Source organism: Saimiri boliviensis, chromosome 2, assembly GCF_048565385.1.
Source record: "Saimiri boliviensis isolate mSaiBol1 chromosome 2, mSaiBol1.pri, whole genome shotgun sequence".
Classification (NCBI taxonomy): Eukaryota; Metazoa; Chordata; class Mammalia; order Primates; family Cebidae; genus Saimiri; species Saimiri boliviensis.
In genome coordinates, this window is record NC_133450.1 from 169,797,930 (window position 1) to 169,823,980 (window position 26,051).

At 37.0% G+C, this 26,051-nt stretch overlaps 1 protein-coding gene across 6 annotated transcripts in view; it reads right to left on the minus strand.

Annotated features, from left to right (window-relative positions):
* The window catches only part of BNC2 (basonuclin zinc finger protein 2), a 450,289-nt gene that overhangs the window by 136,972 nt on the left and 287,266 nt on the right, over window positions 1–26,051 (minus strand). For all 6 annotated transcript variants that reach the window (XM_074394875.1, XM_074394876.1, XM_074394877.1 and 3 more), the window contains one exon: window positions 21,947–22,049. In XM_074394875.1, the coding sequence (XP_074250976.1) occupies window positions 21,947–22,049 (103 nt within the window). The remainder of the gene's footprint in view (window positions 1–21,946; window positions 22,050–26,051) is intronic.

The window sequence follows — 26,051 nt, forward strand, 5'->3', positions numbered from 1 at the left end:
CAGGGATGGCTTAGAGGCAAGTGAAGACAGGAGAGCATTTTTTAATTACTAGGACATGCCTGAACTCAGTGGACTTCTCAGTACACCATGCCTAAACCCGGGATATAAAAAGGCCTTCCCTGAGGTATGTGAACACAGGGACTCAGTTTCCAGATCTTGCAATTCCATATTTATTCTAAAACTTATCCACTTGAGAATGGGCCTGCAAGTACATGAAGATCATCTATTCCTGTTTCTCTTCTGAAAACTGTACCCTTCCTTCTTGACAAAATAAACGTAAAAACCCTGGCTTGTTATATATGGTTCCCTTGCCCAGCATGCAAAACTCTTCTGAGTGCTAAAATAATTCACAATTTGATTATTAAAAGAATTAATAGGCCAGGTATGGTGGCTCACACCTGCAATCCCAGCACTTTGGAAAGCTGAGGCAGGTGGATTGCTTGAGCCCAGGAGTTCAAAACCAGCCCGGGCAACATGGCAAAACCCCATCTCTACAAAAAATACAAAAATTAGCTGAGCATGGGTGGGAAGTGTCTGTTGTCTCAACTACTCAGAAGGATCACTTGAGCCCATGGAGGTTGAGGCTTCAGTGAGCCATGATTGAGCCACTGCACTCCAGCCTAAGCTACAGAGTGAGACCCTGTCTCAAAAAACAAACAAACAAAAAACAATTAATGAAGGCTCATCTTTCCCTGACTGTACACAGACGAGTAAAGTATAGCTAGATCTGACAGATGATTTAGGACTATGATGAAATGCTCAGAATTCAGACAAAATGCAAAATGGACAATGATAATGAACTCGCCTCTTACATTATTACCTGTTTTAATAATGTATCACTCTTTAGAAAGCATCCTATGGGAGCAAAGCACAGGTGTCCAATAATGAAAATGGTCTCCCTCCCCGAACCCTGCATATTCAAAGCTAAGATAATCTGTTCATTTCTTTTTTCTTTTTGACATAGACTTTCACTCTTGTTGCCCAGGCTGGAGTACAATGGTGCAAGCTTGGCTCACTGTAACCTCTGCTCCCAGGTTCAGGTGATTCTCCTGCCTCAGCCTCCCGAGTAGCTGAGATTATAGGCATGTACCACCAAACCCAGCTAATTTTGTATTTTTAATAGAGACAGGGTTTCTCCATGTTGGTCAGGCTGGTCTCGAACTCTTGAACTCAGGTGATCCACCAGTCTCCACCTCACAAAGTGCTGAGATTACAGGCGTGAGCCACCATGCCAGGCCTGCTAAGATATTCTTTTCAACTATCCTCAACACTCATTCATCCCTAGGAGGCATCAACACCTGGGAAGAAAGGCCCCTAAGCAAATGTAAGTGATGCCTACTTTTTAAAATTTAGTTTGAATACTTTCCTGTCTCTACAAAATTTGTAGAATACACTGAATAAAAGGTATGGGTAAAAATTTTACATAATTTCTTTCAGAAACTATGTTTACCATTTATTAAGTTTACCATTTATTAAGGTAGTTATAGCCTACATAATGAAATAATATCAAAATCTTAAAAGATTTTGAATACCTTCTATATCCTGCTAATAAAAATAACAAAATAAATGATAATCCAAATGTCAAAACACTTAATTGTTAGCAAGTATGTAAATTCTTCTTTCATTAAGCATATAAAAACAGTTTGATCCATGATACCTAGGAAAACTGATAAATATTTTTATATATTAATCTTACCTAATTTTTTCCTGAAGCCCAACACCAAATTGTGTGATACACATGGAATCATATTTATCAAAGTGATATCATGACTTCTAACATACTTCTCACTTCATAAATAACTTAAATTATAATTTAAGTTATTATACACAATTACTAATTAGGTAATGAGAAATAGCATGTCTATTACAAGCTAAAAAAACTAATTTTATTAGCACCGCATTTTATTCTGACTGTTTTAAGTAACGTATCATAAAAGATACATTCCATAACTTACTGATGTGTTTTTATAAGTTTTCTCAAAATGTTTATTAATGCATTTATTTGAACTGAAATATGAATTCAGCTTTTTCTAATAAAAATTAAGTCATATTTGTCAGTCTCCCTGATTAAATATGATCATTTGACCATAATCATTGGATATGCCAATTAGGATACGTGGCAGAAATTTTCATCAATTAGGATAGCTAAATCTGCAACAGTAAGTTAAAAGCATTTTGTTAAAAAGTATTGTAGAAGTTATTCGAATTAAAAACTAATATAGTATTTTTATTTTCTCAATCTATTCTGTGTATGTAGTGATAAACAACATGCCTCTAAACTGAAGACTAAAAATTAAATTTATAGGCCCAAGCTGGTGGCTCATGCCTGAAATCCTAGCACTTTAGGAGACTGAGGTGGGCGAATCACTTGAGGCCAGGAGATCAGGATCAGTTTGACCAACAAAGCAAACCCCTATATATCTACCAAAAAAATTATAAATTATTTAAGATAATTTCTTAATGCTCTTTTCCATAAATTGAAAAAGTAAATGACTTTAACAATAGCTGAATAATAAGGAGGATGGTTTTGATTTCTTTGCTTTTAGCAAAACTAATCAAGTACTGTGTAATTTTTGGCATATAACTTGAAATGACTTCTAAGAAATGAATGACAATGTGATAACGAACCTCCTAGTCCCATGTATTTACATGAACAGATGTCTCAGCAGTTAGAGCTGTAGGAATGAAAGCTGAGAATACAACTGGTAGTGTAACTTTTCTCTTTTTTACAGTAAGTACTATTCATCAATGGATACATGAACTAATCTGAGAAGAAAAAAATTTATAGCCCTATTTCACTGACAGATATATTTCTAACAAAAAGCCACTTTATTTTTAACAAATTGTTGAAATTGGTAATATTTATATTGCTTGAATTTTATCGCTGTGATGACAATTTTTAAAATAAAATTTCTATTTATAGATATTTTATTAATTTTCATTGTAGGCATGCATGTTAAACTGAATAATAAAAGACTTTCCAGTGGACATTTATGGTAATGTTATTTGGGAGAAAAGGATTGGAAACAAGAGTTAAGGACAAAAAATAACGAGTGAAAGCAACAATTTCATGTGTCCAGTGTTTTTAAAAGGTGTTCATTGTCTTCCAGAGTAAGGACAGAATCTCTAGGACCAGACTCCAATCTCAGCTCTGCCACTTACTTGCTTTAAGATATTGGCAAGTAACTTAGCATATGAGAATGTTGGGGTAGTCCTTAGTTTTCAAAACTAAGTATAAGCAAGACACTGACTTAAATACCACAATTTTAATTTAAGAAAAACGGAGAAGAAAGCATAGAGTCCAGAACAAGCTAAGAAGTAGGAGGAAACACAGATGCTTGCAGTGACGATGAGGCACGGTTACAAAATGACTGGGATTTTCCAGTTTGGAAGATATGGAGGTAAAATCAACTGATATTCAGAAGAAATATCAGGTTTCCAGACAAGCCGCCTCTCCAGCTGCTCTCCTGTGATAATCTGCCCCTAGGAATCCAACTACTCCTACACTATGCAGATGATCCCTAACCTTTAAATTTAGCTCTGCCTAAGCTCTACGCCTCAACTCCAAACACAGACTTGACTCCTTTTGCTGTGAAAGGTAGAACTAGGAAACTAGGCTGAAATGCTTGAAGACAGACTTTTTTGTGGGTCTTCTTCTCATAGGTGTTCATTGAGAAAATGTTCTAACTTCAAGAAAAAGGAAAACAAAAAAGCAATTGTCTGTAATCCTACCACCCAAAGCAATGATTGTCCACATGTGGATGTATATGCATCTACTTTTTTTCAACACATAACTTTACAAGGTTGAGGCCATACTGCAGATACAGGTTTCTATCTTGGTGGTGGTGCTGTTTCCCTTAACATTATCTAGCAAGAACATTCAAAATCATCTCTGACTACTTTGCCTTGCTTCCCTAGGTACTCTGTCATCCTTAATCACTTTAAACTTCCATTGCAGGTTTTCCTGGATCAATTCCTTCTTTCTAGACTAATCTCTACCACTTTAGAGCAGGCTTTTAGACCTTCATAACTTCATTACTGCAAGGGCTCCTAACTGATTTGGTCTCTCTCTGTTCTCACTGACCAAGTACATGCTAAATAAAACCAAGTCAATCTCAAAATACTGCTTAAAGTATGTGTTTTCTCTGTTCAAAATTTCCAATGATGCCCCCAGCCTCTTCAAACACAACTACCTCGCTTCTCTCCCACCCAAAGACAAAATCCTTAACCTGGGTCAGAAGACCTTGGACAGACTGATTTACTTTAGTAACTCTCTGATGTGGGCCCTCTGATCTACCCAAAGTGAGATTCCCAAGGCTTTCCATATTACTAGCACTTTACTATTTGGTCACAAAACATGTATTTTCTGCCCCATGCTAAGTTTTAGAGACTTAGTGAAGAACAAAACAGATATTATTTGGGTTCACATACAGACTAATGAGGAAAACAAGAGTTTTAAAAATTACACTGCAGGGCACAGTGGCTCATGCCTGTAATCCAGCACTTTGAGATGCTGAGGTGGGTACTTGAGCTTGAGTTTGAGATCAGCCTGAGCAACATGGTGAGACCCCATCTCTACAATTAGCCAGGCATCCTGGTGTATACCTATACTCTGAGATCCTTGGGAAGCTGAGATGGGAGGATCACTTGAGCCTGGGAGGGTAAGGCTGCAGTGAGCCAAGACTGCACCACTGCACTCCAGCCTAAGCAAAAGAGTAAGAGCACAGACAAACAAAAAAACACATTAACACACAAAATTACAAACTGGGTATGTGACATGAGAACATAATTTAAATGGGGTAGTAGTGAGGTATTCCAGGCAAAGCCAATTCAGCTAAAATATGAACAAGAGAAAAGCCCAAGATGATACGGAGAGACAAGCAAAGTTCTATCTCCAAAGCTCTATTTTTCAGAATTTTTACTTTCAGTGCTCTTCAAGTGCCTTTCCTCTTTTTTATTAACTCCTCTGATGACCTTTTTTTCCCCAGTTTCGATTTATATTCTATTTTCTTTTTCCATGAAGACTACAAAGGCTCCCTCATAGAAGAGGAAATGGACTCTACAGCAGGGGTAGTTTGGTATACCAATCGAGTGAGTGCCAACCATATGCTGCCCATTTCCTGGGATCACTTACGTTCCTACTTATCTCAAGACCTTGATTTTGAGCAGATACCATACTTGAAACAAAATCACTCAAGAATGTTGAGTAATCATATTGTTGGATGGATGAACACAGTTAAGTGTACATAATAGAAGAAAAAAGCCATTATTTTATTTTCACTGAAAGGGTTAATGTGTGATTTCACCATGCCACCCAATTCATAATTTCATACATGTCCCTTTCTCAATTCTTTCTTTTGCTCTTGACAGCATCCCCTCACAAAATAAGTGAAGGTGGGTAATTAAGGCAATTTAGAGGGTAAAGTAGGGTTGCTTGCTAAGCAGGAATTCTGAGTAAACTTCGCGTATTTTCTTTCCTACTATGTCAAGTATTATTTGGGAGATTACAATGCATTTTTAGTAGGAAAACCGGGATAGAAGTCTAACACTGTTAAAGAAAATAATTTTAATAGCAGGGTATATAGACTGAATCATAACATACAGACTTTATGAAAATCATCCACAATAGTAGCACAAATCACTAGATTTGTGATCAATATACTAGACTGCTGGCCTTTTACCTATAGAAAAAGGTGTAGTATAGACCTTAGAAAGGGGTCAGAAAACAGTCATACAGTAATAAGAACAGCATCTACAAAGAAAGGATTATTTTTCTTTTGTAAAAGGCCTGGAGGAAAAACAAAAGGATAAATTAACCTCTTTTTAGTACACAGAATTTCATCTGGAAAAAGCAAAAGCTTTAACTGCAAGATATGGATATTAGTCAGAAAAAGTGGGAAAAATCATACAACACAAGCTTCTTAAACTGTGAATGAGTTTACTGATAGAACATAATTTACTTGGATTTCCTTAAAATGCTAGAAACAGAGACTTAAACTGGCAATTTTATAGCTATAAAACAAAGGAGAAATTGAGGCCTGTATATAATTTCAATAAACACTTTGATAAAATCTATAGTTTTCCAAAGGAACATGTTAGCTAAGCCAAGGGACCCCAAAATGACACTTGAGTCTGAATGAAGAAAACTCATTTATGTGGGAACAGAATTGCCATAAGGACAACAGCTGGGATTTCTGTGCTTCATTAATGTATGTAATATAAATGTAAAATGAGTATAAAGCATAATGCAAAGTAGGTAATAAATGTAAAGTAATATGTACTTTTAACTATACTGCTAACTTAAAGAACAAAGTAATGTCCTTTATAAAATTCAGTTTTCAAATGTATAAAATAGTGCTGCGGGTGGGTGAGGGATGGTTATAAATGAACTTACATCTATCATATGAAATGTGAATAACTATTTTTTATTTCTATTTTAAATAACAGGAATTGCTCCTCAAACCTTCAAATAAATTAAAATAAATGTAAACCTGTAATTCTACAGACTTCACTTCCAATATTTTCTGTGAAGGTCACAGAAATAAGAACATATTCAGATACGTTTTTTTCTTAATGTAAGAGTATAAAAGTGCTTTTCACTGATCCTACAAAATTGGCTCTCAGTGATAGTTTATAGTTCTTAGTTTTCCACAACTTTTTTTTTTTAAACACAACTTTCCTTAAACGTCAAATTCAAGTGACTTAGGTGGTTTCCACAGGAATATGCTCATTTCAGGCCCTGAGGTCCAGTGGAGTCCATCTAGCTGTTCAGGCATGGCAGTGTGAGGCTAACAGCCATTCAGTAAGACAAGAAGTATGCCAAGTAGAATGATTTTTTAAAATCACCTACTTTGTAGAATAAAACAAAAATCTGCATGAAAAGGGTCTAAATGGAAACCTGCTATTTCACTAATTTTCAGTCCTATCCTGGATATTTAAAAATTTTTAATGCTAATTTGAAGTAATTTTACAAGTTTAAAAATAAGGCTTATTCTCTTATTTTGAGAGAAAGCCAAGTGAGCCTTAAATTACAAGGCTAATTGTTTCGAGAACTCCGTGTCTTTTGCCTCAACTCCCTCTAGAATTCCAAATTACAAGCATCAAGTGGTCAGCTTTTAGGATCTCTGGACTACTATTTTAATTTCCAATAGATTAACATTTAACACACGTCTTTAGGGACTGTTTTTATGAAACTCTTTCCATGATTACTTTAAGAGTTCTAAGAATTGTTAGTGATGAGATTTTTATTGGAGGAATTTCTGGGGTCGGATTTTAAAGTTTTGATTATTTATAAACAGAATATTTTTACCATTCCTACCTCACATGTCTAGACCCTAACCTCTGAATTTATGAGGGTGGGGGCTCTTCATTCTTGCTAATACGACCAATAATTTTCAATTATATTGCACTTCATAATAAGCACACTATACCCAATATAATGATGTGTCATTTCAATGTAGCTAGCCCATGAACTTCCACAGGTTTAATGGGATTTTGCGTATTTAGAATTTCATCATAAAGGGGCCCTTTGGAATCATTATCACATCAATCCTTTCCCATTATAAGACTCAGCTCTCTTACCAGGCAAGAGCATCAGGGCTCAAGGCAAAGGCTTAGCCTACTCTTAGATTGTAAGCCAGAACCTAATAAAAGCCTTAACACTTCAGGAGAACATTAATAAAGGGCAATGATGACACATTAAAACTTTTTAGTGAATCAGGAGATCATGAAGGCAGGCAACAATTGTGATTAAGAGAAACATTTCTTATGACTTGAAGTAATATTTAGATCTGCACATTTTATTCACTACTTCTGGGGGAAAGAACTATGTAATTGGGAGCAAATTAAGTACGAAATAACTCATGTTCTATTTAAGTCACAACTTTCTAACTGTAACTGTCAAAGTTGAATTAATTAGGATATTTAATACCAAGGAGAGAGAAGGCTTGCTTCTAGATTTTTTTTTTTTTTAAGAAAAGAAGAAAACGAACGATATGTAGCTAAGAGAGTTGGTCCCCAAGTGTGGTGATAAAAACTGTCAACCCTTATACACAAAGGGTTTTTTTTTTTTCTTGAACAAATAGTTTGTGTTTTTTAAAATGAAAGAACTCCACCGAGCCTACAAATCCTCATTATTATACCTTATATACATTACGTGAATAGTCTTTTTTTTTCTTATCATTTAATACATGAGGGATAATGTATAAATACTCTCATGGTTTATTATGAATGTGATGCCAAACTGTAGGGAAGGAAGAGGGACAAAAGTAGTTCCAATAGGCACCACTGTCCTATGGATTTTAATCAACCTCAGTTGACATGTAAGCAGTATGTGGATATTTGTATGCATATCAATACCAACAACCAGTCCAGGGTAGAATCTGAGCTCCACTTGAGACCATACAGCCAGTATTTCAAGCTGATTGGCCTTTGCCCCCTATGGCCTTATACATAATAAAGTCCTCAAAACAGACTTTGAAAATCATTAACATCTGACTGAGGCACACATAAAAGTATTTCACCACTTGGTTGTCCAGAAGCTCTCTCTCCTGGCTAGAAGACGAAACAGTCCTTGGTTATACGTATTCTCCTGCTCCTTCATTCTTGCATGGCCCACTTTTGGAGGCATGCCTTTGCTCTTTTGCAGCAATTCCACATGAAGGTGGTCTCAGGCAAAGAGAAAATTTTATCTGCAAATGTGACAGTTAGATCGAATAAGAGATTTAGTAATTGAATCTACTTGCTGAAACCAGGTTTGGGGATTATTATTATCATTGCCGCTGCTGTTCTATCCAACCTCCAGTTGCCACAGCCAGCTGAAAGTTGGCTACACAAACCCTGCTTTATTCAATTTATAGATCAGTGGATTAAATGCACAGTACACTGACTATAAAACATATTTCATTTTAAAAGTAACTATTAAGATTTGCTCCCTGAATTAACTATGTACATCTTTTATTAAACAAAATATAAATTCCTCTGCAAGAAAATAATCACCCTACTCCCCAGCTATTCACTTTGAAGACTTAATTTTCTTAAAGGAGCATGCATCTATATAAGAATTTCATTTAGCAAAAACTGCAAAGGCAAGGCATATCTACTATTTGATAAAATATATGCTTTAAACTATCACGTGAAAAAATATTTCAAAATTGAGAGAATTGTGATATAAAAAAACAGCATCTGGTAGGGAAATACCTAAAAGAAAGAAATTATTATACTCAGTCTTTTTTTAAAAAAATGAATGTCACCTTTGTGTCACAAGTATTTTTCCCTCCTTCCCCCAGTAATTCAGGCTGAAATCTCATTCTAAATTTATAATCAATCCTTTTTCCCCACTTGTAATCCCTTAAAATCTCTAGGCTATCACACACACTTTTGGCACTGATATGTGTTTTCTTCTGGATTGCTGGATTTGCTTAATGCATATATCAAGTATCAAACTGCTTTGTATTAGTAATTGTTGGGATAAAAAGACCCTATGTAAAGATTTGCTCATAAAAATGGGTTAAGAGGGCAGTCTTACAGCTTAGGAAAAGTCTAACCTAACGAAATCTTAAATGCGCGAGTAGAAAATGCTAAGAACTGAAGTAGTATCTGCTGATTTTTCCACTAATGTGACCAACATATGATTGAGCAGAGAGGGAAACCTAAGGTTACCACCATCCCATTCTCTATTAGTGGCCTGTTTGACATGTCTGAGTTATCAACAAGGCTAAATATCTTTTGGGATTTAGATCATTGGCAAAACAAAAGCATTTTATACCATCACATGTATTTAATGGAGCACAAACTTTCAGAAAAGAAGTGAAGTGTCCTAAAGTAATGTGAATGAAGAAACAGAGAAGAGATATTGGTTAGTGCTTTAAATTCTGTTTACTAATTTGATCATGATCATAACCCTAATTTCTAATTAGAAAAGTTCAATTAATCGGTACCAACAGGCACAATCAAAATAGTCAATACAAACTGTAAAATGTAGCAATTTTTCATTTAGATATTTTACTGTATTTAAAAACCAGTAATATAAAACCCTTGCCAAATTCACTTAGTTTCTTACTGAGGAACACATATGTGATCTCCTAATTTACAGCTTGCACATACAGATGTTCACACTTAGTAAAAGGGCTTCTTAATAGCTTTTTTAAATTAAAAGTGTGTTGATAATAGGTGTTTTAAATATATCCAAACAACACAGCTGAACTGACAAATGCCTGTCTTCATGCCTCACCATGTCTCACATTGTAGCAAGATTTTATAAGAGAGAAAAGGTTGTATGATTCAGTCGCATATATATAGGATAAATGTTATCCCTCAAAAACTCCAAATGAAATCTTTCATTAATTTTTCTTTCTATGATCTGTTTCCAAGCAGAAAATGTTAGATAGCTATTCGGTTTATGTAGCCGAAAGCAGAACCACACAGCCGTTGCTTGATGCCTGCAGTTTTTTTTTTCCTCTGCAAAACTTTGAACCCCATCCAGCTTTGACACACTGCCTCTTCAGTTAATAACTATCAAGTTTCCCCTTGTCTCCTGTCTACTTTTCTTTGAGGCAATTGCGCACTCAGCACCCCGAGATAATAACACACATCTATAAGATAAAAGCAATGGCATTAATGTAATTGTCTGCCTCTCTCTCTTTAGCCTAATCTTTTTTTTTCCTTCAGTTTTGACTGCCTGTGTGACACCTGTTTTTGTCTCCTCTGATCCTACGACAGGTTTTCCGCTGACAAGGTTTTTGCCTGACAGAGATTCTGCAGACAAGAACATAATAAAATATGAAGAACTGCTTGTCAGAGTTTCTGCCAATGCTCACATGAAATATAGAAAAAAAATGGCTTTTTTTAAGGGGCCCTGTGATGGTCGCTTTTGGCATGACAGAAAAAAAGACCTCCCTAGCCAAGTTCTCCAAGCCAAACAGGTGTTTTCTTTTATGTTAGAGGTTGATTTGTTTTTTAATTTTTACTGATAGTGGAAAACATGATTAGCCAAAAGAAGGCGGGTGGGTAATGTCTTAACCTCAGATTTTTGCAGGCAAAAGAATATTTAAAAACTGGAAAGTAGAAGGTATTTCACTCAAGATTTTATCTTCTGAATAAAACAAAAACATCAACATCTGTTAATGATTAAACAAATTTAACTTCTCTAAAATTTACTTCCTGGATATTTGGGCTACTAAAACCTCCCACTTACCTTTCGCTTATTTTGTTGTCTGAAGACAGAGAGGAAACAGCAAAGGTGAAAACAGAATGAGAACTGGAAAAGAAAAATGCACAAATGGACATACAAACAAGGTGTTTGTAGGCCGTACTTACACCTTAAAATGGGAAGAGGCTGCTGGAAAAGAAACTGGCAATTAGGAATCTGAGTGAGACTTTTCCATAAACTTAAAGTTTCAATAAACCTTTGTTCATGCACCACATGAGAGATGCTGCATTAGGCTCCAGCATCACACAAAGATGAAGTGCCCTTCGTGAGCTTCCCAAGTTAGCGGAAGGAGCAGTATTACCCAGAAACCACCCTCTAGTCTCAGCAAAGTGTGTTGAGAAAATAAAGAAGGGAGCACTTAATTGCTCCAGGGGTGGGGAGTGGTGGTGGAGAGGGGAGTAAAGGGGTGGGAATCCCACTTCCTTGGAGAACAAGGCATAGGAAAGACTGGGCAGGATCAATAGTGCAGCAAGCATGAAAGTACAAAACACTGGGAAAGAGTTTACAGTGGTGAGTCCAGGGACAAGAGCCTGGATTTAAGGTGTTAGGATTCTCACACCAATTGTAACTATTCTGCCATCAAACCACTTTAACCTAAGCTTTAGCTCTCTAAATATATTATCTCACACCTAGAGCCTACAATTACCACGTCTTATAAAAATATAATTCCTGGCCAGGCATGGAGGCTCACAGCTGCAATCTCAGCACTTTGGGAGGCCAACAAAGGAAGATCATTTGCATCTAGGAGTGTGAGACCAGCCTGGGCAACAAGACAAAACCCTATCTCTACAAAAAAATAGCTGGGCGTGGTAGTGCACACCTGTGGTCCCAGCTAGTCAGGAGGCCAAGGTAGGAGGAGTGCTTGAACCCAGGAAGGGGAAGTTGCAGTGAGATGAGATTGCACTATTGCACCTGGGTGACAGAGCATGATCCTGTCTCAAAACAAAAGAAAAAGAAAGAAAAATGTAATTCAAGCCAACATATGTAATTTTAATTTTTCTGGTTTCATCTAAAAGAGTAAAAAATGAAGTGACATTTATTTAAAAATATATTTGACATGATACATCAAAAATATTATCAATATGTAGACAATAAAATAATTCTTAATGACTATTTTACATTCTTTTTTAAAATAAGATGACAGCTCTGAAATGTGGTGTAAACTTTATACTTGCAGTACATCTCAATTTGGACTAGCCAAATTTCAAGTGCTCAAAAGCCACAACAGTGGCTTCCTCACTGGACAGCCAGATCTAGAGTTGCCTTTACATTTCTTAATGAATAGAATCTAAGGCCTAAGACTGTTCTTTCAATTAGATGGGTTTGCATTCAAATTTACAGTGACATTTGACTATACAGAAGGCTAGGAGGCTCATGAGGTGAAAGTGGGGATTTCCCTGGGTACCAGGGAGCAGCTGAAAGGAAAGAGGAATCTCACTACTGGGCCTTTTAACAAATACTGGTTACAACTCTAACCAGTTGTGGTAATAACTGCTTAAAGTAGTTCTTATACAATTCTTTGGGTATATGCTAACTAGGAACAAATTAATTCAGGAAGTGTTTGAAGATATATAAACACCTACAAAAGCAAAACCTGGTAAGGAATGGGATGTATAAACAGCATTTTAGGGCTCCCAGAATGCAATTCAGAGTTCTCTTTAAAATACTGTACTTATCCAGCAATTTCACACTTCAGTAAAGAGGGGAGAGGAGTTGGAAGAAGTTACCATTTATGACATGAGAGAGAAGGAAGAGTGGTTGAAAGGATCAACATGATATTGCTGAGGCATCTGGCGTCCTTATGACCCAGCCAAATCTCCTAGTTTATCCTGAGTGAAAGGAGAGGAGTTGAGTGTGTTTCATTTATAACCCCTTCAATTTGTGTTCTGCTTAACCTGGTGAGCTCCAGTTAATTAAGATGTTCCTATAAACAATTAAGCTTCCTGTAGGATCGTTAGCAAGATATAAAAATTTATGATGTAATAAAATGCAATAAAATGATAAAGTGGTGAGCCCATCAAAGCACTTTACATACAAAAAGATAGGTGTGACAATAGGTAAAAGTAGCCTTAATCTTACCTAAATTCATCTACTTGTGACTTCTGGATTTTTAACAGGTAAATATTAGTTCAATTTATTTTATCTGGTGCACTTCTCAAAATGACTTTTGGTGTAAAATATTCCTTACTGTGTTCAAATAAGGGCTCAAACAACATTTTAGGGGAAATGGAAGGCATGGAACTATACTGGATTTGCTGGGGAAAACAATTTCACCTAGAAAACACTTGGTCCAACAGCCAAGAGAACTGGTGACCTGAACTCTGCCACTGAATACTAAAGATAACCTTCCATGGAAAAAGAAGTAATTTCATCCCATCCCATTTCACATTCATACCTTAAGGGAGAAACTGGATATTATCATTAATATTGATGTTTAATATTATTTCATTGACTTAGTAATAACAATACTAGCTCCTAAAACTGTTCTGTCAGAATACTGGGCTTAACCCTACCCTTTCATTTAATTCTCTCTCAAAATGAATCTGTGATATTTAGATAAATTGCTATTATCAGAATTTCTACATAAAATAATTGTGTCTTAGAAAAGGCATTACTAACAAAAGGCATAGAAGGGATTTGACCACTGGCCCCACCACACCCAAATTTTAATCACCTAAACTTTCCTAAAACATGTCTATCATGTCCTCAGTGTTGAACTCTTATTACTTTTGTAGGAATTTAGCAATAACAAAGACTACACTTATTAAGTATTTACAATGTACAAGGCATCTGGATTATCTCAATTCATCTTAACACTAGGAGCTAGGAGCTCATCATTCACATTTCACAGATGACAGAACAGAAAAATTATACAATTGGCAAGGTTCTACCTACAGTAGGTGATAGAGCTGCAATGTGCATGTAAACAGTCTCATTCAAGAAAAACATTCTATCCTACTTTGTACATTGCCTCCCATTAATTCACCTGAAGCTTTTTTATATCCTGGGGATAGAGCTGCGACGCCGGGCGTGGTGGCTCAAGCCTATAATCCCAGCACTTTGGGAGGCCGAGGCGAGTGGATCACAAGGTCAAGAGATCGAGACCATCCTGGTCAACATGGTGAAACCTCGTCTCTACTAAAAATACAAAAAAATTAGCTGGGCATGGTGGCACGTGCCTGTAATCCCAGCTACTCAGGAGGCTGAGGCAGGAGAATTGCCTGAACCCAGGAGGCGGAGGTTGCGGTGAGCCGAGATAGTGCCATTGCACTCCAGCCTGGGTAACAAGAGTGAAACTCCGTCTCAAAAAAAAAAAAAAGAGCTGCGTGTGTTTCATTCTCAACACCCTCCCAAGAAACTTCTTACCAGCAGACCAGCAGGGACTACACTTGAGGCCAGGTCTTGCCAGCCTCACCTTATTACCTTATGTTCCATCTGAATAAAACAGAGCTAGGAAAAAAAAAAAATCTGGGGAGCTACTAGGCAGAGAGCCCAGGACTTTAAAGGGGAGGCACTGTTTATGCTATGTTTAAAGAAAATTTAAGGAGTTCAAAGCACCATCTGAAAGGTGGGCAGGCTGAGAAACAAATCAAAAGCTGCTCAGGGACACAATGAGAAAATAGTTACTGCCATTAATCAAGCACCAAACCTTTGCATTTGTGAGGATGTCCTCCCTTTAGAGCTTATCCGCAGTGATCAGGGAGTAAAGGAGAGAAGCAGAAAAGGGCACGGTGCCCTCAGGTCAAGCCCAGAAAAGGCTCCTGTGCCAGGCAGGAAAATGGCCTTGTGTTTGCTCTCTAAAAGAAAAAAAAAAAGTCCAAGGACTTTGCTTATGGAGAGACCAGAATCCAGCTGCCTCACCAAAACTAGGAGGGGCTCATTTCCCTAACCAAAAGAAAATTTTGCAGCTAGGCAAAGTCGGGTTTCGGTATTTACAATCTGGAAAAACTAAGTCTACTAGAAAGACAAATTCTTTCAGCAGTTACTGTATCAGCTCCAAGTTTTTCCAAACTAGTGCATCAAGGGAAGAAGACTATAGGGTTTCTAACCTCGTGTTTCTGAACAAAGCCCTAGAAACATCTTACCAAAGGATCAAGTTCTCATTTTGCCACTGCTAAGCTAGCATGTACTCCCCTTCCCCAGAGGACTCAAATTAGTACCTGTGCTACTGTTCACCAAATCCTAAACACCGCTTTGGAAAAAATTTCCACGAAAGAAAATGTTTTTGTTGGGATAGTCTCCAAGCCAGAGCTTTCTGGGAACATTATCTTCCTTTGTCAGAGGAAACTTAGTTGTTTTTCAGTCTCCTTCTCTTTATCTTGACACATTTACAAATTATCATATGGACACTGTTGTGGAGTCACTCAGAATGAGCACGATATCACAGAAATGTCATGCTTTATTCTTATGATAAAGGACTTTCTATTTGGAGTGGGAAGGAGAGAAGACTAGGGATGAAAAGAAATTGGCAAGGCAAGGTTACTATTGGACTGTTTTAGTTATGCTAGGTTTGGGGCTCAAGTCAGCAAGAATATTAGAGAGTTAACAGTTGAGAACAAATGATTTTCACAGATATTTAGACAATTTATAAGAACATAGACTGGGACAAACAATAAAGACACGTGACCCTTCATTGGACAAAATGAAAAATTACTTGTTTTCATCTGCCTTGCTTGTAAGTCCCTACAGAGTACCATGCCTCCAAAAAACTTGAGGAATTTGTAAATAAAATACTGAGAGCTCATGATTCTAAATGTAGGACGGATAGAATCAAAAGCTTTTTGATTATAGGATGCTCATGAGCAACATCCCTGATTTAGGATTTATGCAAATTGAGTCAGAATAAGATTTTCTTTTAGGTATGGGCTTGCCAGATTTAGCAAATAAACATACAGGACTCTCACTTCAATTTGCATGGTAATATTTGTATTTAAAAATCATTTATTGTTTATTGCTATTCAGATTTAATGAAAAATTTGGTATTTTCTGTTTGGGTGAGGGTCTCTATAAATACCCCTAGTCTGAAATGACATATCAAGTACAAGTTCAAAATTCAAATTCAACGATGCTGAGAAAAAAAATTATATCCAGTGAATTACAAAAAAGAAAGGTTTGAAATTAATGGGTTATGTGCATATTAAGTCTTACAGTACATTAAACCATAAGGCTGGTTGGTATATGACACTAAATTAACTTTATGCTTCTCATCATTTCCTGTGGTGAAGAACTGAAGGCTACTTGGCACAGTATTTCACGTATGAGATATGTTTAACAAATATCTACTGACTGATGATCTGGAGGATGCAGACCAGGTCTGCTCACTTTAAGTTAAAAAAATCTTAGAAATTTGGATGAAATATAGGCAGGAAAAAAGCTGGCTTAATTAGTAAATAATTAAAGTAATAATGTAAAACTACCTTTTCCTTGAATGAACTGCATGCAGTAAAAGGAAATCACATTTACAGAATATAATAAAGGAAAGGTTTCAAAATTCCAGTGCAACAAGCATTCTTGCAGGCAGACCTCGGCCAAAGGAAATAACACTGGTATTCATTCAGATCTCTTGGAAGTGAATGAAAATTCTAGCATTCATGCAGCTTGTTGGAATTGCATATCCTTTCATTTAAAGTCAAAGTTAAAAAAAATAAAGAAAATAATTTGCACAGAGAAAGCTACTGTGGGTACATTAAGCTATAAAATGTAATTTTTATTCATTAAGTCTCATATTCTTGCCAAATGCCCACCGCACATACCTAGGAAACAATGGAATTGATTTTTAATTTTTTCCCCCCAAAAAGAGATAGTCTTAACAAATGAGCTCCATCAGAAGTAAAAGTTACTGATTTAGTTTTTTTTTAAAAAATTCTAAATGAATTACCTTTCTAAAATCTGCCCACCTCTTTTATCAAATACACAAATCAAATATACACCATCATGGCATAAAAACAATTTTCAAGTTATATTAGATTACCATTAAATATTTCCTAAAGTCCCTTAGAATTTAGTTTACTTTCTTTCTTATTTTTACTATTTTATTTGTCTTCATCTTAATGGTTTAGAAATAAAGTCTTCATCTGAACTATGGACAGTAAAACTAATTTGCAATAAAACAATAAAAATGGGTCCATGCAGCAGTCCTCAACCTTTACATAATGCCTCCTGTTTTTCACAAAGAGAGCAAACTCCTATTGGTAATGCTTTTCGTTATAAGCAGATATTCTTCAAGGAAGAATAGTTAAGTAGGACTCACTTCCACCTGTACCCAATGCTGGGTGTATTCTAGTAGTACCAGCTAATTGTTAAGATTCTGTAAAATAATTGGCTGAAGTCTCAATTCTGTGAATGGTCAAATAACTTCTCTAGAGGGGAGGCAAATGGTTAAAAGGGGGAAAAAAATCACATCACCAAAAAAGGGAACCCATTACTGCTCTTATCCTGATATCTCAATCTTATTTTGGCACTTTTGAACAAAAAAAAAGAGTTGAACTTCCAGAAAACTGTTGTTGTTTTTCAAGCCATACTCAGATCATTTGAGGTGAAGAAGGAAAAGCATAGAGAAGACAAAGCGAATAAGGGAAAGTAAAGAAATACAGTACTTACAGTATTTCAGTGAATTACGTGGCAGTAAGCTGGAGTCCTTTTACAGAGACTTGACAAAATTAGAAACTCTGAGCCATTTCTGGCCCACCAACTAAGTTATTACAGAGTAGATACGGCCATCTTTTACCAAAAAAAAAAAAAAAAGTTTAAGTAAAGTTAAATTTAGTAAGTCCTGCTTTCTATTATCAGAGTGAAAAGAGCTAAGATTCCTTAATGTGGGGCAGGGTGGTGGTAATGTAGGAAATCCTTTATTAATTTAGTGGGAAATGCCTACTGATATTCAGAACTACTGAGATTCCTTCCCCCCTTAATTCAATAATGCTAAGGATTTTAAGGAAATATTTTGTGAAAAGTAACACAGCCCTCTTAGTATCAATAATTTCAAAACCCAGCAATATAATGAATTAATCACTCTTTATTTTTTATTTATTTATTTTTGAGATAGACTCTCGCTCTGTCACCCAGACTGGAACACAGTAGCATGATCTCAGCTCACTGCAGCCTTGACCTCCTGGGTTCAATCACCCCCCGACCCCCACCCCGCCGCCACAGCCTCCAAAGTAGCTGTGATTGCGGGCGCATGCAACCACACCAGGCTAGTTTTTGTACTTTTTCTAGAGACAAGATTTTGCCATGTTGTCCAGGTTGGTCTTGAACTCCTGGGCTCAAGCAATCCACCTCATGCCTCATCCTCACAAAGTGCTGGGATTACAGGTATGACTCACCATGCCTGGCCTTTAATTTTTTTTTTTTTAACACATTTCTGAAGATTTCTGTAAAGTAGCTAATTTCAAAAACTCAAGCAGGTTTAAGAAGCAATCTGTAAGTCAACGGAGTGTGTGTTTTATGTGTGTGTACATATATAGAGATAAACATATGTGCATATATATGGTATATAATGGGCTATGAAATCCAACATCTTAGGAACAAACTGAAATTGCTGTTAACAAGGGAAAAATAGGAAGATATTTATTCAAGAAAGGAGGTCAACAAATTTCTAAAAATTCTTCATTTTAAAGAGAATACATGACTTTGGCATTTCGTTATTTTTTAGCAGCGGATAGTAACTTTTTTTTATTGACACAATAACAGGTAGAATGTGCATTCAGGGCTACCATGAAACCATTCTAGGCAATGTATCTCGTAGTCTTGTTGCTGTTCCATGCATTTTCAGAGGAAAATCACACACTACAAAACTCAAGTCACTTCCTCCTTGCCCCCCACACAGGACACTGCATGGTATAAGGCAGCCAGAAAGAATGCTGTGTTTCACCTCTGAGCAGAAGTAATTGGAGACATGATTTCAGGGTTTCTGTGCAGAGGGAGGGAATGAAGCAATTAGTTGTAATGCTACGGGCAAAAAGAGTGGGTGCTCTCATCCCAGTGCCAACTCCAAGGCTAGAGGCCAACCCCTCACTGCCGTATTTGCCCTCTTGAATTGGGAGAGTATGGGATTCACATGCCTGAGTGTATGTATTTTGAGCTGTATACAGATATCGCCCTGTTGTGGGAAAAGACAGGTTAAGGTGATAATTGTAAGGGAAAGCATGAGAATTCATTTTGCTAAGGCCTGAGAAGCACGAAAATTAATATCCCAGAAACCTAGAATTTTTAATGATACAGTAGGAAAAGCACAGTCTGGTGTAATAGAAACATCCTATTCAACTTGGGTGAAAAATGACATTCTTCAAAGTCTTTTGAAACAATCACTGGCCAGGAATAATTTATGTTGTTCAAGAAGCAAAAAACATTGCTTTTCCCTTTATACTACTAACGTAATATGCACGTGGACACGGATAGATAAAACAAACTCTGGTGACACCCTTAACTTTTATACTTACAGGCTACCATAGTAGATAGATGATGACAATACAAGATGGCTTTGGCCAAAATGAGAGTGAATGAATGAAATGTCCTTTGTTTAATGACTGGCCTCCCCTTTAGTGTTCATCTATGGTCCATTTTACTTTTAACATGTATTATTTAGAAAGGCTTCAATATTTTCTCTTTACTTTTCAAAATATGTCTGTAAAGTAGGTACTATTAATCCTATTTTACAGACAAGAAAACTGAAGTTCAAAGATATTAACATGTCATAAAGTGGCAGGCCAGGATTTCACCTCAGAACAGTCTACACCCATACTGCCTCCAATGCTCTTAGATTCTTGATGGGTTTAGTACATAAGCTCTATACCTATTACCTAGCAAAATCAATACTTCTTCAGAGAAAAAAGGATATTTCAGAAGTGTTATGGGCTTAACTGTGTTCCCCCAAAATTCCTAAGTTGAAATCATAACCCCTACTATCTCAGAATGTAATTATTTTTAAATATAGGGTCTTTAAAGAGGTGATTAAGTTAAAATGAGACCCTTAAGGTGGGCCCTAATCAATCTGACCAGTGTCCACAGAAGAAGAAATCTGGATGCACAAGACCACACCAGGGGCTGGGCACAGTGATTCACACCTGTAATCCCAGCACTCTGGGAGGCTGAGGTGGGCGGATCACAAGGTCAGGAGCTTGAGACCATCCTGGCCAACCTGGTGAAATCCCATCTCTACTAGAAATATAAAACGTAGCCAGGCATGGCGGCACATACCTATAATCCCAGATACTGAGAAGGCTGAGGAAGGAGAATTGCTCGAACCCGGCAGGTGGAGGTTGCAAATACCAGGGCATGCACTCACAGAGAAGAGACCATGTGAGGGCAGCCATCTACAGACCAGGAGAGGCCTCAGAATGAAACCAGCCCTGCCAACACTTTGATCTTGGAATTCTAGCCTCCAGAGCTTTGAGGATAGAAATTTCTGCTGTCTAAGCCACCCAGACTGTAGTATTTGTTATGGCAGCCCTAGCAAACTAATACAGGAAGAGAGACAAAAATCACTGAATGTACTAACATAGAGACTTCAGAAGTAGCAGCTCGTCTGTTGTTCAAGTCTGGATTGAGAATTCTTACTGATTTGGGCCTTGCTGTTAATAAGGCAGGAAAGCATTTCATCCCTGGGGACATGAAGGATTACAGGACTGTGGCTGCATGGTAGACACATACTCCTTCCCAGGTATTCCTCAGACTACTCTCTCTCACACAATAACATGGCTGAAACGTCCCCGCAACTCCATCACACACGCCCTCACTAGCAAGGTACATGATACATTAAGAGCATTTCGAGGCATGGCCCAGTGTTGTTACCTCAGATCTTGCTAGAATAACATGACATTTATAAAAATACAACCCATTGGATGTTTGGCACTGCTTGGGAATAAAGACTATATCCACTTAAGAGCCAATACCCAGGGCTCTCAAAAAATCTCAAGCCAGGATTTCTTTTTATAAACATTACCTATCTTTTTAAATTCTACAGTCTGGGAGGTGGGAAAAAAAATCTGCTTATTTCCAAGTCTCCTTTTGCTTAAACAGAATAAATATAAACCATACGCAAGAATATGCTGGAAGCTCAGTCAAGGCACATTGACAGAACGGCTCTGTGCACCTAGCAAAAAGCCTCGAGACTCACGTCCTTCGCATGGGGTCTCCCCACCCCAGCACACACCTACACAGAGCTCACACTCTACCTACGTCAACTACCTCCAATCCCCACGCACACTGAAAGGGAGCATTTACAGGTTAAATTTTCAGATACCAGCCAGATAATGTTCCCGTTCACTCTCTCGTCCACCTTAGACCATGCAACATTTAACATCTAGAAGGATAAACTCAGCCCCTAGCACATGTGACAAGGGTGAGCAGTCATTGAGGAGTTCTCAAGCAAGGAGGATTTGCCAGCTTCCCTCTCAGGTCCAGGACCTGAAAGGCCAACTGTGGTATGTTTGAGTTTCCATCAGGCCTGGTGCTTGCTAGCTGCGGCTATGTTCAGTAAGAACCCCACAGCCCAAATGTCCTATAAACATCTCGGCCTTCGGCTGAGAGCTGCTTGCCTAGCACTGCTTCTTGGAGCTGAGAATATTCTGTTTGAGAGCCACAAGCTGAATCTTAACTAACACTTGGAGCACAGCTGACCTCTCTCTCTTCTCCAGCTCAGTGACTGCTCTAACACAAACACACACACACACACACACACACACATACACACACGAACATAATAAGAACGGGAAGAAAAGCCCAGATTTTCCTCACCATGTGCCACCCAGCCATGTTTACAATGATCACAAGTCCTCAGGTTAATCTTCCCTGGCTGAAAACATTCACACGTGCAGTTTACCAGTGTGCAACGGATGGCCTGAAAAATAAAGAAGGGAAAAAAGATCAGCATCTGTTCAAAGATACTATACTCTTTTCACCATTTTAATAAATAATGCCCACTTCCATTTTTAAAGCCTTTATGATGGTAGGAGCCTAGAGAATTTAAAAAATAAATTTAGATATCACCAAAATCTCTTACAAAAGCAGGTAAATAAAACAAACAAAATTCACTCACTAATATAATGTTTTAGGACATTCATGGTAACCTTTAAGTTAGAAACTTTGAATAAAAATAAACGCTGGTATATTCTGAAAGATACTGGATTTATAACATCACAAATCCAAAAGAGAAAAAAGTAGATTGTTGCTAATATATATTTCCACTTAAATTTTTCCACTTGTCAATAAAGCAAAAAATAAATTGTAACAAATTAATATTCAAGTGAAATGTTTATGAAAGTAAAATATGGCACACAAATATTATTATTAGAATATTACTTTTCTTCTGCTGAACTTCAATTAAATGTTGTGCTAAACTATGAAATATATTTTAAAGACACTCCTGTGCCCTGTAAGACCTAATGTATTTCTGTTATTGTTTATCACATCCCAATTCCTTGAGTATTTTATTAATTCTTTTTTCGTTCCTGTTTTGAAAAATACAAAACAAGCCTCCTCTTATTTCAACAGTGACATAAGAAAGTTTAAATTTCGGTTTTAGATGTGACATGAAACAAAAAAATTACTTTATGTGAACATTTTATATCTGGAATAGTACAACTATATTGTAGAAAACCGAAAAACACACTGATCTTTCCTTTCCTTATAATTACTTTTAAAAAACCATCTCACTAGTTAATATTATAAAGTGAATCCATAGTTAAATTAGCATAAATGGAGTGTAACTTTTTATGAATAAAAATCCATGCTTAAGAATTGTGCTGAAGCTGACCTATGCTCTCAGACTACAGTTAATAAATTTATCTCATACAGTTAATTCTAATTTGCATGGAAATTCTGAAGACAGAAGGGATTTAGTCTGATCATTCGCAGATTAACAATCTACTGTAACTACTTGAACTGCCAGGAAAAGATCTCTCTGCAGATTTAGATGCAATCAATGATTACTGATTCTGGGGTGGAGGGGTGGGCATGGGGATACCTGAAACTGCAGCTCTGTGCCTGAAAGCCATGCTCACTTACACAGCTCCAGATGCTCATATTTCTGGAACCATTTGGATTTTTATATAAACTGTCTCATTTGTAACAGGTAGTATTTTAGATATTGTTAACGTGATTGGGACAAATTCTATTTACAGAGAATAAGACTGAGCAGGCTTCTACCATTCCCTGTGCTTTGGATCAGGCAAGTGTAAAGTATTTCTCTTCTATTAATTAACATTAAATCTATGGACCCCTATTTGGTTTCAGATGTTGCAATCCTCACTGTAGACTCAATTCATACTTTACCGGCATCCTTAATGTGTGCTTCTATTTAACACTAGGGAAATATTTAATTGTATAATCTCCCTGATATTTCAGGATCTCTCTTCCACATATGGTCCAATTGCAACTAGGTTGTAAACTTTGTTGTATGTAGAAGTGATTAAAGAAATTTGTAGACTATAAGGAGAAATATTTCTTCCAATCTCAGCTACTCAGGAGGCTGAAACAGGAGAGTAGCTTGAACCCGGGAGGCGGAGGTTGCAATGAGCTGAGATCGCATCACTGCACTCCAGCCTGGGTGACAGAGCAAGACTCTGTCTCGAGGAAAAAAAAAGTTCTTATTTCTATTTCAATAATTTATTGACTGAGAAATATCAGAACATCCCAAGCTAGAAACAGTTTATTTAAATACATGTTCATTAGTTAATGAACTCACAACTACATTGTACTGTGACCAAAATAAAAAGAGCTTAGAGGACAGCGTTTCCACTAAAAACAAGGAACTTTACAAATTATCTAATAATAAATTCAGATATGGGAACTGTTTTAATGTCAAATGAAATGCAATAATAAAAGCTTTCATAAATGCTTTTTAAAAAATACCTCTGTTTTACCAAAATCAAGGGAGGGCCAGTAAAATGAGATGATATTTCAAGGACAGTTAATATAAACTCCAGCATAAAAGACATAAATACTTAAATAATTAATTTGATAGTATTTAATTATTTTATGAAAATATCGTAATTTTGTATTGTCTTTAAAGCATACTTTCATCAACTTTAATTACAGCCATATTCAAGACCAGAGCAAATTAAGAGACTGTGTATTTTATTTTTATGCTTATTTATTTTTTTTACTGGTTGAATCATTCATTCACTTACTCTGAACTAGCTTAGGATTCAAATATTTTGCCTTCCTAAATAACTTTATACATCTGGTACATTTGGGAATTCAACTTTTTAGATCATCATTTCTTTTTACGAATTCTATTCTTTTTGTACCTAAACATACAAACACTGGAACACCTCAACTCCTTTTGTATATAAACACTTAAGCACTAGAATATCCATTTTGTATTTCTATGAATTCCAGAAGGTCTATTTGTTTTAAATTCAGATTTATATAGACTACAATTGTCCCTTAAGGGAATTATATATATTTAAACAATATGGTCTAAATAAATATTTTGAGTAAGAGACTATTGTGGCTTCAAAGGAAATTTTATTCTAAATAACATTTTTGAAACAGCATAAAACTTTGACATACTATTTATTCACAACAAAAAAGAACCAATGTGATCACTGGCCAACTCACCCACATGCAAAAACATAAATTATCATAAAACTATCAAAGCCAGTTAAACATCAAAAATCTATGTGCATTACAAGGAGACAGTTGGGAAGAGTCAAAATGAAGACTCTTTCATTCTTGTGAGCATGTTCACTGCTGCCTCCATTCAGCTAATGTCTGAGTGCCTCCAACCCTCTTCTGGGCAGTTGGGACAAGACTAAGCTGCATGTGTTACATTCTGTGAACTATACACTTTGAAAATGCAGGTATGCAGAAAAGAGCAGACAGTTCAGTCAGACTGTTCCCACCTATCTACGCAGAGATTAGTATTCAGGTCTGGGTAAAGGAGGCCTGCAGGACCCAGCCTAACAAGGGCGCCAGGGTGCCCTGTAACTCTTTCCTCAATTTCCATTATTGGAAACTGTCTGCTCTTTTCTTCATACCTACATTTTCAAAGTTGGTAGTTCACAGAATGTACCACATACAGCTTGATCTTGGTCTGAGTGTGCAAAAGAGGGTTGGAGGCACTCAGACATGGGCTGAAGGGAGGCAGCAGTGAACATGCTCAGCATACCCACAACTCCACAAGAACACCCATAACAACAGCCATAAATTTTCTTAAGTCTGCAATGTATTAAAAGTAATTATTCCTTCTGCTTACCTTTACCATTGACTTCCTGAAAGAGAAATCCATGCACCCAGCAACCAGTGCTTCCACTTCCTCACCACCACCTACATTTTAACTTCACAATCTGGGTTCTGCCCTATACGTGCCTGAAACTGTCTCTCTGAGAGGCGATGTTCTCATCCCATCTGGTGCTTTTTTCTAGTCTCCTTGTCCTCCCAGACTTTGATGCAGCTTGCAGCACTAACTCTCCTTCGTTCCTGGGCTGTAGAGACTGATTATCCTAGCTTTTCTGGCAGCAGCTACTCTCTCCTCTCTCTCTCTCTCTCTCCACTGTAAATAAATACAGGTGTTTCCCATGGCCAAGCTCTTCATTCTTTAATTTGGCAATTTCATGCCCTCCTGCAGCTTCAAATAGCATCACTATGCAAAAACCATCACTTTGGAGCCAGGCACTGCCTCTTAAGTGGTGGGAAGTGGATGGCACTGTCCCTGTGCTCAAGGACTTGATAGTTTGGGGTTATGGGGCAGTGGGTTTAGAGGAGAGACCCTAACTAAGAACATAAAGGAAACCCTTACATAGACTGAAGAACGATTCCTCCTCGTTATTCCACTGTCCTTTCCTCTACCAAACCTCAGGATTTTAATTTATTTACAATAGTAAATTATTACCTGTTA